This window comes from Tasmannia lanceolata, unplaced genomic scaffold (assembly GCF_043159265.1).
Source record: "Tasmannia lanceolata isolate RefF3 unplaced genomic scaffold, GAP_Taslan_0.1 ptg000012l, whole genome shotgun sequence".
Taxonomy (NCBI): Eukaryota; Viridiplantae; Streptophyta; class Magnoliopsida; order Canellales; family Winteraceae; genus Tasmannia; species Tasmannia lanceolata.
In genome coordinates this window covers 54,613,912-54,627,351 of record NW_027518689.1, presented here as the reverse complement: position 1 = coordinate 54,627,351, position 13,440 = coordinate 54,613,912, and the positions used below count along the sequence as shown (strand labels likewise).

The 13,440-nt window shown below is 36.9% G+C and overlaps 1 protein-coding gene across 1 annotated transcript; it reads left to right on the top strand.

Moving 5' to 3' along the window:
• Positions 1–2,407: 2,407 nt before the first annotated feature.
• Positions 2,408–5,993, top strand: LOC143888959 (uncharacterized). Its single transcript, XM_077393337.1, has 5 exons — positions 2,408–2,485; positions 2,812–3,078; positions 3,544–4,069; positions 4,274–4,351; positions 5,953–5,993. The coding sequence occupies exons 1-5, from the start codon at positions 2,408–2,410 to the stop codon at positions 5,991–5,993; spliced, it is 990 nt and encodes a 329-aa protein (XP_077249452.1).
• Positions 5,994–13,440: the final 7,447 nt, after the last annotated feature.

Below are 13,440 nucleotides of genomic sequence, written 5' to 3'. Positions count from 1 at the left end.
CCATAATCCATATGCATGTATACTAAAACTTGTTAAATTTATCTTATGCATATGTTGAGGAGAGTTGTTATGATTATATTGTTTATTAATCCCCATAAGAGAATCCTCCCCACCTCTCTAATCAATTTGGTTTGTCATCAACAAAAAAGGGAAGATTGTTAGCCCAAGGGTTACCCATGGGTTCATTCATTCACCTTGTTTTCATGATTAACAAACACAAATTGATTAGTCTTTTATGGACTAATTGTTTGCCTTGAATGTTGTTCTATGGACAGAAAATTCACAGGTTAATTCATGATAGCACCAACACACACACCATTGATAGCCTATGCTTGAAGATGAACCAAACACATGTCAAAGGAGCTGGAGCATACTTGGATCAATCATGCCTCGGAGGATCAATTAAGGAGAAGCTCAACATCAACCATCTCAAAGTATTGAACAAACAAAGGAAGATCAATGAAGGCCAAAGCATGTGGATCAACAACTTGTAAAGGAGCTTGAACCAAATGGTGGGATCATCCTTGGAAGGTGTCAAGCAAAGAAGCTCAAACTTGAAGATCCCAAACCAAGCCATGCAGTCAAAGAGAAGATCAAGCGATGGCTACCTCAAGAGTTCATTCAAGAGAGTACTTAGAATGGCAGTATGTATCTCATTTCTCTCTTGTGTTTTCTCTTTATCAAGGCACATATTAAACCCTAAAAATATATTTTTCAAAGAGACTAACACATCATTTAAGGACTTAAATGGATAAGTGAATGGCCATAGTGGTGTACCAACATGGTGGGACCCATAGCATTCAGCACAACAATGAACAAAATATAGTTCCGAAGCAACAACCTGGACAAGCAACTAAATCCTATCAAAACTTGTTTAAAATATTTTCAAATATTTTTAAAAGTATTTTTAACAGATAGCCCTCATTGTTCTCATATCCGTAGAGTACAAGAACGTCAAAAGCTGCGGAGAAATGAGGGAGATATGAATTTTACAAGTTCGAAGCAGATTGTTGGAAAACCAGTCTCGGAATTCTGAGAATTTTCTCGGAACTCAGAGACATTTCTCGGAGCTCCAAGAAAATAACCTGGACTAAAAAAAATAGTCGTTGGAGGTCCAACGACTAGTAGTCTTTTTGACCCGAAAATTACCAGTTTGCCCCTGAAACGGTCATATTGTGTTGGGACTCTATATATACCCATTGTATGGGTTCAAAACTTTATGATGAACATGTTCCAACTCTAAAGAACTCTAGAAAACTACTTGCAATCATTTTTGGGTTAATTTTCTCTCACTAACCTCTTGTGCCTTGATTTGGAGAAAATAATTTGAGATTGGTTTAGGCTTTAAAATTGTGATTGATTTTTTAGAGAATCTTGTGGGAGCTTGAGTGTGCATTTTAGCCTACTTAGAGGCAAAGCTAATCTTCTTCTTCGTTCTATCGGTGGCAAGGGCATCCGTGTTTAATTTCCTTGGGTGAAGCGTTTAGAACTCGGCAGAGAAGGAAAGTCATTGTAAAGGTGGAAGGGCATCCTTATTTAATTCCCTTAGATTGTAATAGCCTTGGAGCCGGGCGTCATGGAGGTCTTAATAGTGGAAATCCTCAAGTGCGACCTTGAGAAGAGTGGAGTAGGCCGTTTGCCGAACCACTATAAATCTTTGTGTCACTTGTGTGATTGGTATTTCTCTCACTCCCTCTCACTCTCTTATTTGATTATTTGTTACTTAGAATTGAGTCAGTAGTTAGCATTGATAATCAACCTAAATATCTTAACCTTGCTAACTAGGCTATTAAATCACTTAATGAAGTTTGCTATTCAACAAGGGTTTTTGAACTTACATTAATTTGTTTTAAGTTCAACCATTTTAAACTTAATTAAACAAGGGATAAAACTAGGGTGAAATTGGTAAAAGTTTTTAAAAGGCAAAAGTTTTGTAAACATCCTATTCACCCCCCCTCTAGGTTGCCAAACCAAGTCACTCCTTGGATTTCACTACCGCCGTTTCGTTCAGGACTTTTCACGTTTGGCTGCCCCTTTGACCCGTTTTACACGGAAAGGGACAAAATTTGTTTGGTCTAAAGATTGTGAAAAGAGCTTTCAGGAATTGATAAAGAGGCTAGTTTCTGCCCCCATCCTAACTTTGCCTGATGGAGAATGGGATTTGTGATTTACAGTGATGCCTCGAAGAAAAGCTTAGGATGTGTGTTGATGCAAAGTGGCAAAGTGATTGCGTATGCTTCACGCTAGTCACGCTAATCACGCTAGTTGAAACATTATGAAGAGAATTATCCGACTCATGATTGTGTTTGCCTTAAAAATCTGGAGGCATTATCTGTATGGAGAACCTTGTGAAATCTTCACTGATAATAAGAGTCTGAAGTATATCTTTACTAAAAAAGAATTGAACATGAGACAGAGGCGTTGGCTAGAACTATTGAAGGACTACGACTTAACCATAAGCTATCACCATGGAAAGGCTAATGTGGTGAGTGATGCTCTAAGTCGGAAGTCGTCCGTGAATTTGGCAGCTTTGATCACTTCTCAGAAGTATATCTTAGAAGACCTCCGAAGATCAGAATAGAAATTCGTGGTCCAAACTTTGGGGTACTGATGGCAGCACTCTAAGTACGGTCCACATTGCAAGAAAGAATCAGAATAGCTCAGGAATCCGACCCAGAATTTTGTAAAATAAGAAATAAATTAGAAGATGGATTTGAATATGAATTCCGAACTCACAATGACGATACCTTGATGTTTAGTAACCGCATTTGTGTTCCGAATGACTCTGTTTTGAAAAATAAAATTTTGAAGGAAGCGCACAGTTCGAGTTACTCTGTACACCCTGGAGATACAAAAGTGTATAAGGACTTGAAAGGAAGTTTCTGGTGGAATAATATGAAAAGAGAAATAGCTCAGTATGTAACTCAGTGTCCGACTTGTCAGGTGATTAAGGCAGAACATCAGAGACCACCCGGAACATTGCAGCCACTTCCCATCTCAGAATGGAAGTGGGAGGAGATTACAATGGATTTTGTGTCAGCTCTACCTCGTATTCCCTCAGGCAATGATTCCGCATGGGTAAATTGTGGACAGATTGATAAAGACAGCTCATTTCATACCTATTAGAACTGGCTTGACACCTGAAAGGTTGGCCCGGTTATATGTTGATCAGATAGTGATGTATCATGGTGTGCATAAAACCATAGTATCAGATAGAGACACTCGTTTTGTATCTCAGTTTTGGAATAGCTTACATTCAGCAATGGGTCTTCCCTTAAATTTAGTACAACTTTCCATCCTCAGTCAGATGGATAATCTGAAAGAACTATTCAAATTTTAGAAGATATGCTCAAGGCTTGTGTTATGGATTTGAAAGGATCTTGGGATGACCATCTTCCCTTGATTGAATTCTCCTACAATAACAGTTATCAGGCCAGTATTAAGATGGCACCTTTTGAGGCCCTTTATGGAAGGAGATGTAGATCACCCATATGCTGAGATGATGTGGGTGAAAGAAAACTCTTAGGCCCGGATTTGGTTCAGCAAGCAGTTGACAAAATCCATTTGATTAGAGAGCATCTTCCCACGGCACAGAGCCGACAAAAGAGCTATGCAGATGTCAAACGAAGAGAATTGGAATTTCATATCGGAGATAAGGTACTTCTGAATGTGTCACCCACTAAGGGAGTGATGCGGTTTGGGGTTAGAGGAAAACTCAGCCCAAGATTTGTGGGACCATATGAAATATTAGAAAAGATTGGAAAAGTGGCTTATCGATTGGCCTTACCTCCATCATTGTCTGGAGTGCACAATGTGTTTCATGTGTCTATGTTACGAAAGTACATATCGGATCCGAATCATGTGATTGAATTAGAACCTCTGAATCTGAGAGAAGATCTGTCATTTGAAGAACAACCTATTCGTACTGTGGATTGTAAGGACCAAGTTCTCAGGCGAAGGACTATTCTATATGTGAAAGTTCAATGGCGAAATCACTCAGAACGTGAAGCCACCTGGGAACTGGAAGAGAAAATGAAATTGAAATATATGTTTCTGTTTGAGAACTCAGGTACGTGATAAGTTAATTTTGAGGACAAAATTTTTGTAAGGAGGGTAGAATGTAAATACCCAAAATACCCCACACTTAAATTTCCGTCCCCCTTGATAAAGAGGGGCGTTTTTATCTGTTCACACTTAACTCAGATTAGGGTTTCTAATAAAGCCTATAAATAAATTGCTTTGTGGCTAAAACAAATCCTAAACGGTTGTGCAGCCCTAGAAGGAGAAATCAGAGAAAGAGAAGAAGAATACCAAGGAGATCGCGATTTCAATGTCGAAGCAGCGAACCAAGGTAAGACTTATGAACCATGAACGATTTGGAATATTAGAAACCCTAAAACAAGGGTTTGAAGAGAGAAAAGAAGCAAGAAATTCTAATTATATGAATTAGAAATAAGAATCCTTGGGTTGATCTTGAGTTTCTTGGACCCAATATTGAATTACAATTCCAACGAACTCAAAATCAAAATGTATGAATCTGAATTTAGAAATTAGAACTTTGGAGATTCGACGTAGAATCTTTGGTGATTTCTTTCTTAAATATTACATATGAATTAGGAGCGTGAAATTGGATTTAATGGATTCTTCTCGCCGATACGAATCCATCGGATCTGACCTTGCGCGAATTGAACCCCAAACGAAGGAGTTATGTCTGTTTTAGTGACAAAAAACGGTGGAAACTCGTGTTTGGGAGATATCTGGGTCCGTGCGTGGGACAGACATCCAAAAAATGGCGGACGTCCGTGAGTACCAAGTTTGGCGACAGATGGATCCCCGGACGTCCGTAGTTCTCAGACGTCCGTATTCCCGGACGTCCGTAATTCTCGGACGACCGGCACGACAATTTTCCAAAACTTTGGAAATTCGTAACTTATTCGTTTCTTGTCCGTTTTCAACACTCTTGTACTCTATGGATATGTCGAAAGAGTCATCTTTAGGTTAAAAATAGTTTCAATAAGTTTTGGAAACTTTATAAGAATGATATCACCAAATTACAAGAAATAGCCATATAATGGGTTACCTTTTTGGGCCCTTATTTATTACTTATGTTCTGTTCAGATCAGGATATTGAATCGTAATCAAAATTAAGGAAGGAATCAACCATCTTTGAGGTACGTAATAACGTACTACTTTGGGTATTATAAACCCTGTTTTCCTTTTGAATCAGTATTGACTTTAGAAATTTGTATTGATACCTTTGAACTTCTGAACTAGCCTTGGCCTAGTATGTTTGTTTCTGTTTGGCCTATCTAGTGTTTTACCACTATTATACTGAACCTTAGAAATAACTGTTATGAATATCTGTTCTGAACTCTGAACCATTGAACCTATCAGTTTGAATTCTGAATACTTTGAACTATTTGAATATGAACCTTGGACACTTTTGAACACTTCTGTGGAGGCTTCGATGATTCTGGACCCTGCCATATGGGGGTAAAACATTTGGCAACTCTGGACCCACCGTGGGGGTAGTACACTAGAACTTCTGGCCCGTCAGTGGGATAAAACGCTGGCCCTATCGACTTGTATCTGAACTTCATGAATCGATTTCGAACACCATGGACTGTCGGTGTATAAGCAATAACATGTCTTATGAACCATGCCGATGACTCTGAAGTGTATTTGAACTCCTAACCTTCTGTATATGAACTCTGAAATCTCTGACTTTGATCCGAACTTAGACTTCGAAGTTGCTTTAAGCACCTTTAATTCAGAACCATATTTGACATGCACTTATAACTGTTGTGCCTATGAATCAGCTAAGACTTTTGAACTCAGTTTTGACTTTGACTATCTGATCCTATTAAATCCTGTCATGTTAGACTGTGCTTAGAGTAGTGCTTTATTATGTACTGAGCTTTTCAACTGACTGTGATTATATATCATTTTCAGGTTTTGATCCTCGTGAGGTTAACGGGGAGCAGGACGATTAGTTCTGGAATTTGACTTTGACTCAGAGATTTAGTTTAGTTATTTCAGTTTATTAGAAAGTAAGTACTTGAATAAAATGTAAAGACATTATTATTTATTTGTTTGACTCTTGGGGAGAGATGAGATTTGACTTGACTCTGATGGGTCCGCTTAGATTGAATATATATATATATATATATATATATATATATATTAATTATGAAATGCCATGTTATTTCTGTTATTGCTTTGTAGCCTTTTACAGTTGTGAGATTCGTTTTGCAGGTTTATGGCACTGTCATGTCCTACGCCCAGGGTGGGGTTTAGGGCGTGACAAGGAATGATAGATCTATGAATATAAGGTGTGGGAATAGATCTAAGTTGCTAGGCTACTAGGAAAATAGATCTATACAAGGAATTAGATGCTTGCGCAAGACTAGACTGCTAGTGATGCACAGAAGGATAAATGAAAAGAACAAAGGGAAAAGGAGGTGGATCTTACTCCAAGATCTGATTCTCCTTTACTCCAAGCTATCTTCCATGGAGGAAATCCCAGGGAATCTTTTTCCCTTTCATCAAGAACCACTCTCTCACTAGAGAAAAGAAAATCATTTTATTAATTGTCAGAACTCCCTTAGAAATGACCTCACACGTCTATATAGACTTATGGAAGGGGGCTTATGACCTAGAATCTTCTCTTCCAACTGTAATTCAACTTTGAAGTGATTATGTGGCAGCAAGTGGCAAGAGTTAAGTGATCCCCACTCAATGCCACTTCTCAAGCCCTCATTATTCCAACCAACCTCACTACATGGCCTCACTTCTCTCATGTTTATACATGCAACTACTACATGACTTAAAAGTTAATGATGCATACGTGCAAGGAAGGTAGACAAATCAGCCCCTCAAGTAGCATGTGTGCTGGTAGGCTACACAATATTAGTACCCTGTCAATGTGTAACCCATGTATCTTACCAAGCCATGTACTCGTGGCCTTCAAACTTGTTCTTCTTAAGGCCTCGAGGCATTGCAAAGCTTTCACAAGATCTTGAGAAAGCCCTTCTTTCCACTCCTCTATCCCATGAAAAGAAGAATGAGTAAAAGACATGCTAGCTACTCAAACTACCGTATGCCAAAAATATCCTTGGTGATGCAGTCCAAAAATCTGGACACTCTTCATGGCGCAGCAAAGGATGCAAGATTAATAAAATAAATGAAAAATGAGCCCTACGAACACCGTTGTAGGGAATAGAAAACTTCAATCACCGTTGAAGGGGATGTGATTTACTTTGATCCTGTTGAAGTCGAGTTTCTCAGAGCGAAACTAGAAAATACTCCTACAGGTGCTAATCCAAGCAACCAAAAGTTCTCAAAAGAACTCAAAAGCCAAAGGCAAATTTCATTCAATAATCAAAGTCCCATTACATGTCTCATACACCTCCTTCTATAGATTAGGAGGAATTCTAAAAATGGAACCTCATACAAGCAAAAATAAACATCTAAAATTGCCACCTTCATATTAAAGGCAACCTAAATATAAAAAGTAAACTCAATCTTAAATGACCTTATTTAGCTATGCATGGAATGGACAAATTCCTTATTTGGTCATGCATGGAAATAGAAATAAATCTAGCCAAAATGATACGCAAGAAAATAGAAACAAATCAACCCATAGGATTTGAGTTGCATTTGTCTCCCCGGGTTGGAGAAAATCCGTCATCGGATTTGAATATTCAAACAGCACATGCTTTCAGTGGTCTTCGCCTCCATCATTCTTCCATGGTTTAAAAATACTCGTCCTGTAGTTTTGAAGTAACGAAGAAAGATCATTAACTGAAATTTACCTAACCACATTATATAATTCCCAAGATAAAAATATATTCTTTCCTGATCTTCAATGAGCTTGAAGCCAAGAGTAACCGTTGTAGGCTTCAATATAAGATCTAATAAAAATAGGTCAAGATAAACTGATAAAGAAATCAATGCACAATTTTACCATTCACATATCACTTTAATCTTCACAGGTTCACCAAATGAGATATCCAATCTAATTTTTTTTGTTGCTTCGTTTTGGATACCATAAGACTCATCGATTACAGCTTTGTTTTGGATACCATAAGACTCATCGATTACCTCTTCCAGTGAATTGTTGGTCACTTTGTCACCATCAAACGTTAATAAATCACCATTAGAACTTTTAGGAAAGATTAAATATCCATCCTCTGAATATTCATCATAAATTGGTAGTGACTCCCAATTATGATTTCTTCTTCTAAATAATAATAAAATGATCTCAAATGTGATGTTAGCTCCCAATCTTGGCACTCGGCAACTCTTCTCTGAAGTGATCAAAGATAATCTGTAGCCATCAAGAATCCACGCAAACTTTGCTACCAAACTTTTTCTTCAACCCAAGGAAGGAGTCAGCTCTGATACCAACTGATGCAGTCCAAAAATCTGGACGCTGTTCGTGGCGCAGCAGCGGATGCAAGATTGATAAAATAAATAAAAAAGGGGCCATTCGAACACCATCGTAGGGAATAGAAAACTTTGATCACTGTCGAAGGGGATGTGATTTACTTCGATCCCGTCGAAGTCGAGTTTCTCAGAGCGAAACTAGAAAATACTCCTGCAGGTACTAATCCAAGCAACCAAAAGTTCTCAAAAGCCAAAGGAAAATTTCATTCTATAATTAAAGTCTCATTACATGTCTCATTCACCTCCTTCTATCGATTAGGAGGAATTCTAAAAATGGAACCTCATACAAGCAAAAAGAAACATCTAAAATTGCCACATTCATATTAAAGGCAACCTAAATATAAAAAGTAAACTCAATCCTAAATGACCTTATTTAACTATGCATGGAATGGACAAATTCCTTATTTGGTCATGCATGGAAATAGAAATAAATCTAGCCTAAGTAATATGCAAGAAAATAGAAACAAATCAGCCCGTAGGATTTGGGTTGCATTACTTGGCTAGGACCCACCCCACATTATAATGGTAGGAGAGTTCGTGGTCATGGTTCTGGCTGTGGTGGAGGCCGAGTGACAGAAAGAAGTAGAAGCGCAGGCCATGGACCTAGAGGGTGTCTCTATTGTGGTTATGAAGGTCATATAGTTGACCACTATTAGGATTTGAAGGGCAAACCAATCAGCTATAACCATCATGTTTTGTCTAATGAGGACGATAGTAATCAAACTTCTACTTCTATATGCAATGAGACTTTTAACAATGTTATTGTCATGCCCCAAACCCCACCTTGGGCGTAGGACATGACATCATCGTACACCTACAAAGACAAGTCCCGCAAATGTACAAGGCTACAAAGCGATAACAGAAAAAAAAATCTAACAATCCATAACTAAAATATCAAAGTATTTACATAATGCGGACCCAATAAATTCAAATCAAATCTCAGCTCTCCCCTGAGTCAAAGCAAAATAATAATACGGTCTTTACATCTTATTCAGAATACTCACTTCCTAATAAACTGAAAATAACTAAACTAATCTCCGAGCCAAAGTCCAAATCGAAAGCTAGGAGTCCTGTTCCTCATTAACTTCACGAGGGTCAAGACCTGAAAATATTATATAACTACAGTCAGCTGAAAAGCTCAATACATAATAAAGCACTACTCTAAGTACAATCTAATCATAACAAGGCTCAATAGAGTCAGATAACAAAGTCAAAACTGAATACTAAAGTCTCAACTGAACAGTTGGCACAAAGTAAATGTAGTGCATGTCAAATAAGGATCTAAATTCAAGGTGCAATAAAGAAATTCAATGTCTAGGTTCAGATCAAAATCAAAGGTTTTCAGAATTCAAATACACTTCAGAGTCATCAGCATGGTTCAGAAGACATGTTATTGCTTATACACCAAAAGTTCATTGTAGACACCTTATTTTGACCGAACCCCTTTACATCTTGTTTTGAATAAAAACCTAATAAATGAATGATTTAAAGTCCCAAATTGTATCCTAGGGTAGGTTATGATATCAAGTAGGTCCCTTTAAAATTTCGTCAAAATCCATTAAAAAAAACCCAACAAGACAAGCCGAATTAGAATTGTAGTGCAAAAGGGGAGTGAAATATCCTGTAAGCCAGCCAGTTTTTACACTAGAGCAGAAAGGGGGGTGCATTATCCCTGAAAAGTCACCTATGAAGAATTTTACAAGAAATTACCCAATTTTTAGTCAAAGCACAAAATATACATAAAAGAGGGTTGTTTGGGGAAACTTATGGGGGTAAAAAATTAATGCATTTTTTATATAAATAGGAGATCAAGGGCCCTCGTTTGGGGATCTCTCTCCTAGATCTAGGGTTTGTGCTTAAGAGAGAAAGCTTTCTAGAGTGAGAGAAGATTCTAGAGAAAGAGAGAGAATTCTAGAGTGAGAAAGAGTTTTAGAGAGAGAAAGAAGGAGATCTAGAGAGAGAAAGAAGGATGAGAAGAAGCTTTCAAGGAGAGATCCAAGAGGAGAGCACAAAGATAGTAGATTTTGAGTTTATTTTAAGTTTTCTTTGAATATTTAGCCTAAAATGAGAAATCTGAGTGAAAAATGCTTAAAAAGAGTTAGATCTAGTAACTTAGGGCTAAAATCTACTAAAATATGTTTAAAAACATGACTCATAAAGATCTAAAGCAATTCACCTCAGATTTTGAGTTCTATTTAAATTTCGATGTGAAACTAGCAGAGCTATGTGTTGTCCAGCTTGATTTTTGTCATTTTTCATCAATTTTTGGTTGGAATTTATACACATATTTTGGACGGAGGTGTAGAGCTAGTTGAGATCTTCGATTTGGCATATTGTGGCCTAAAATTGACTAAGAAATGAAGAAGTTATGCTAATTTTAATATTTCAACTGGACATTTAGGCTAAAATGGTGAATTTTTAGAATCTTTTTGTGAAAATCTTTAGATCTGATGTGTTAGGCTTTGGAATTTAAAAATATATGTGTTAATATGTGTGTAATGTGAATATCTAGAGAAATACATGATAGATTTAGGGTTTTGATGTGAAATGCTCTTGCAAGATGTTGAAAAACCTCAAAATTACATGCTGTTCGGATTTGTTTTTCATCATTTTTGGTAATTTTTGGTCAAATCTGAAAGGAATGGATCGCAACAAGTTGTAGAACATTCCAAGATCTTCGATTTCGCATATTATGGCCCTAATTTGGCCAAAGGATGAGAGAGTTACGCTCTTTTGAAGTTTCAGTCATTCAATGTGTTAATTTTTGTAAGTTTTTGGAAAATTTATCGCGTCGAGTAACTTCTAGGCTGCTTTTGGCCGGATTCGGTAGGAGCGATAGAAGACAAAGTTGTTCATCACGAGAGTTCTTAAAACTTTGTCAATATGTACATTTTTCCAGAAACAATGTCTGGTTTGTCAAAAATCACTTTCAAAATTTCAGTTTTCTGGTAAAACTGTATTTGCTGTAATATCAGATTGTCGGCCATTTTTTGGGTACTTCTGGCCGGATCTGGCCGGAGCCGTAGAAGACAAAGTTGTTCCTTGAATGATTTTTTAAAACTGTCCTTGAGAAAAGTTTCCAGAAACGATGTTTTGAATGTCAAAACTGAGCGCGAACTTTCAGCTAAAAGACTAATATCTTTTAATGGTGATGGATCGGAAGCCGCCATTTTTCGGCCACTTCCGGCCAGATCCAAACGAAGTGGTCAACTGAGAGAATGTCACTCATGCTAAGGTCTATAATTTTGACTAGCATGGTGTTTTATGATTTTGATGTTTGAGGGGTCCGAAATTCAATGCAAAGTTGCATTTTTTACACTATATGACATAACTATGCAATTTCTTGAAAATCATGGACAACATGAGCTCTAATCATTTTTAGTGGTTATTTTTATGTTTTGAGCTTGGTAAAAAGTCATGAATCATCTTTTGGATATTTTTCATGATTTACTTGCCATTTTTGGGACATTTTTGTGAAAATTGCATCTTTAGTTGTGGTTTTGCCTTTTATTGCTTTTCAAGACTATTTTGGGCTTAAATCATTTTTAATGCTTATAGTTGGATATGATGATCATGCTAACAAGATATATTGAATAATTTTCAATAATTATTTGGTATTTTTACACTTTTGGTGAAAATTGCATGTTTTGTGGAATTTTTTTTAAGGTAGTTTTGAGCTTAGATTAATTCAAATTGATGTTTTTTAATATGCTGGGCATGTTAGCAGATTATAAATCATATATGGAGTAATTCTTATGATTTATTTAGAATTTTGGGCATTTTTAGTAAAATTTGCATGTTGTGTTGTGTGCTTTCAATATCTTTTCAATGCTAAGTGATTGAAATCAATGATGTATGCAAATAAATGATTTAATCATGATCAAACCTGAATAAAACATGCTGAAAATATCTTTAAAAAATTGAAATTAAGCATTAAAAGATGCTAGGACCTTGCTAGAGACACACCACGAACAAGCTTGCTCCATTCTTCCGGTTCTTGAACTAAATGACAACTTAACATCTAAAACTTTTATAATCACTTCTAAAACATGTTTAAACCTTCCAAATCTTGCAAGCTTCATTCTTGGAGACATGCCATGTCTCATTTCGTCTTTGAGATCCATTGCTTACATCTCTTGCCTCTCGGTTGCATCATTGCCCATTGATTACATCTTCTGCACACATCATCATTTTTTCTTTAATCCTTCCCTCATTGCAAGGGCGGTGAAGGAGTTATCCCAAGCCCATCTTTAGGGGACTTGTTTGGTCCTAGTAGCGCTCTCCTCTTTAGTTAATAGACTAACCCAATCTTTTAGACACTCTCAGATGTTAAATCACCTCTATCATTGCAAGGGTGATGATAAGGATACTTAAAGCCCACCTTTGTGTCTAGAAGACTTGCCCAGTCTCACTAGCACCATTGTTTATCTCTTTTGTGTTAGTATTCATTCTTTGACTCATAGCACCCCCTTTATAGAGTATTTAGAGTCTTTGACTTATTTGCCCCCTCCTTTTAGAGTGTGAGACATTCTTTGACTCATTTGCTCCCACTTTTAGAGTATAAGACATTCTTTGACTCATTTGCATCTACTTTTAGAGTGTTGGTCATTATTTGACTTACTGGCACCCTTTTAGTGTTGTTTGTTTAGGAGTCTATCGTATAGACTAGGAGTTTATCTTTTAGCTAGAGTGTCTGTCTTTCAGTTAAAAGTTTATCCTTTAGTGTCGTTGCCACTCCCCTTTATTAGAGACTATCTCAGTCATACATTAGTTTACTTCTTTGAGATCATTTCATTTTCACTAGTTTACTCGTTTTGGGATTATTTCACTTTTAGTGAGTTTGCTTGTTTCGGGGTTTCCCCTTCAGCCCTAGGGTTTGGCCCTAGTATGCTGTTTGGCTTGTTTTTTAAAAGGTTTAAAACATTTAAAAATTCATAAACAGTGAAAAACTTTAAAATCTACAAACATTAAAAATTTAAAATAAAAAAATAT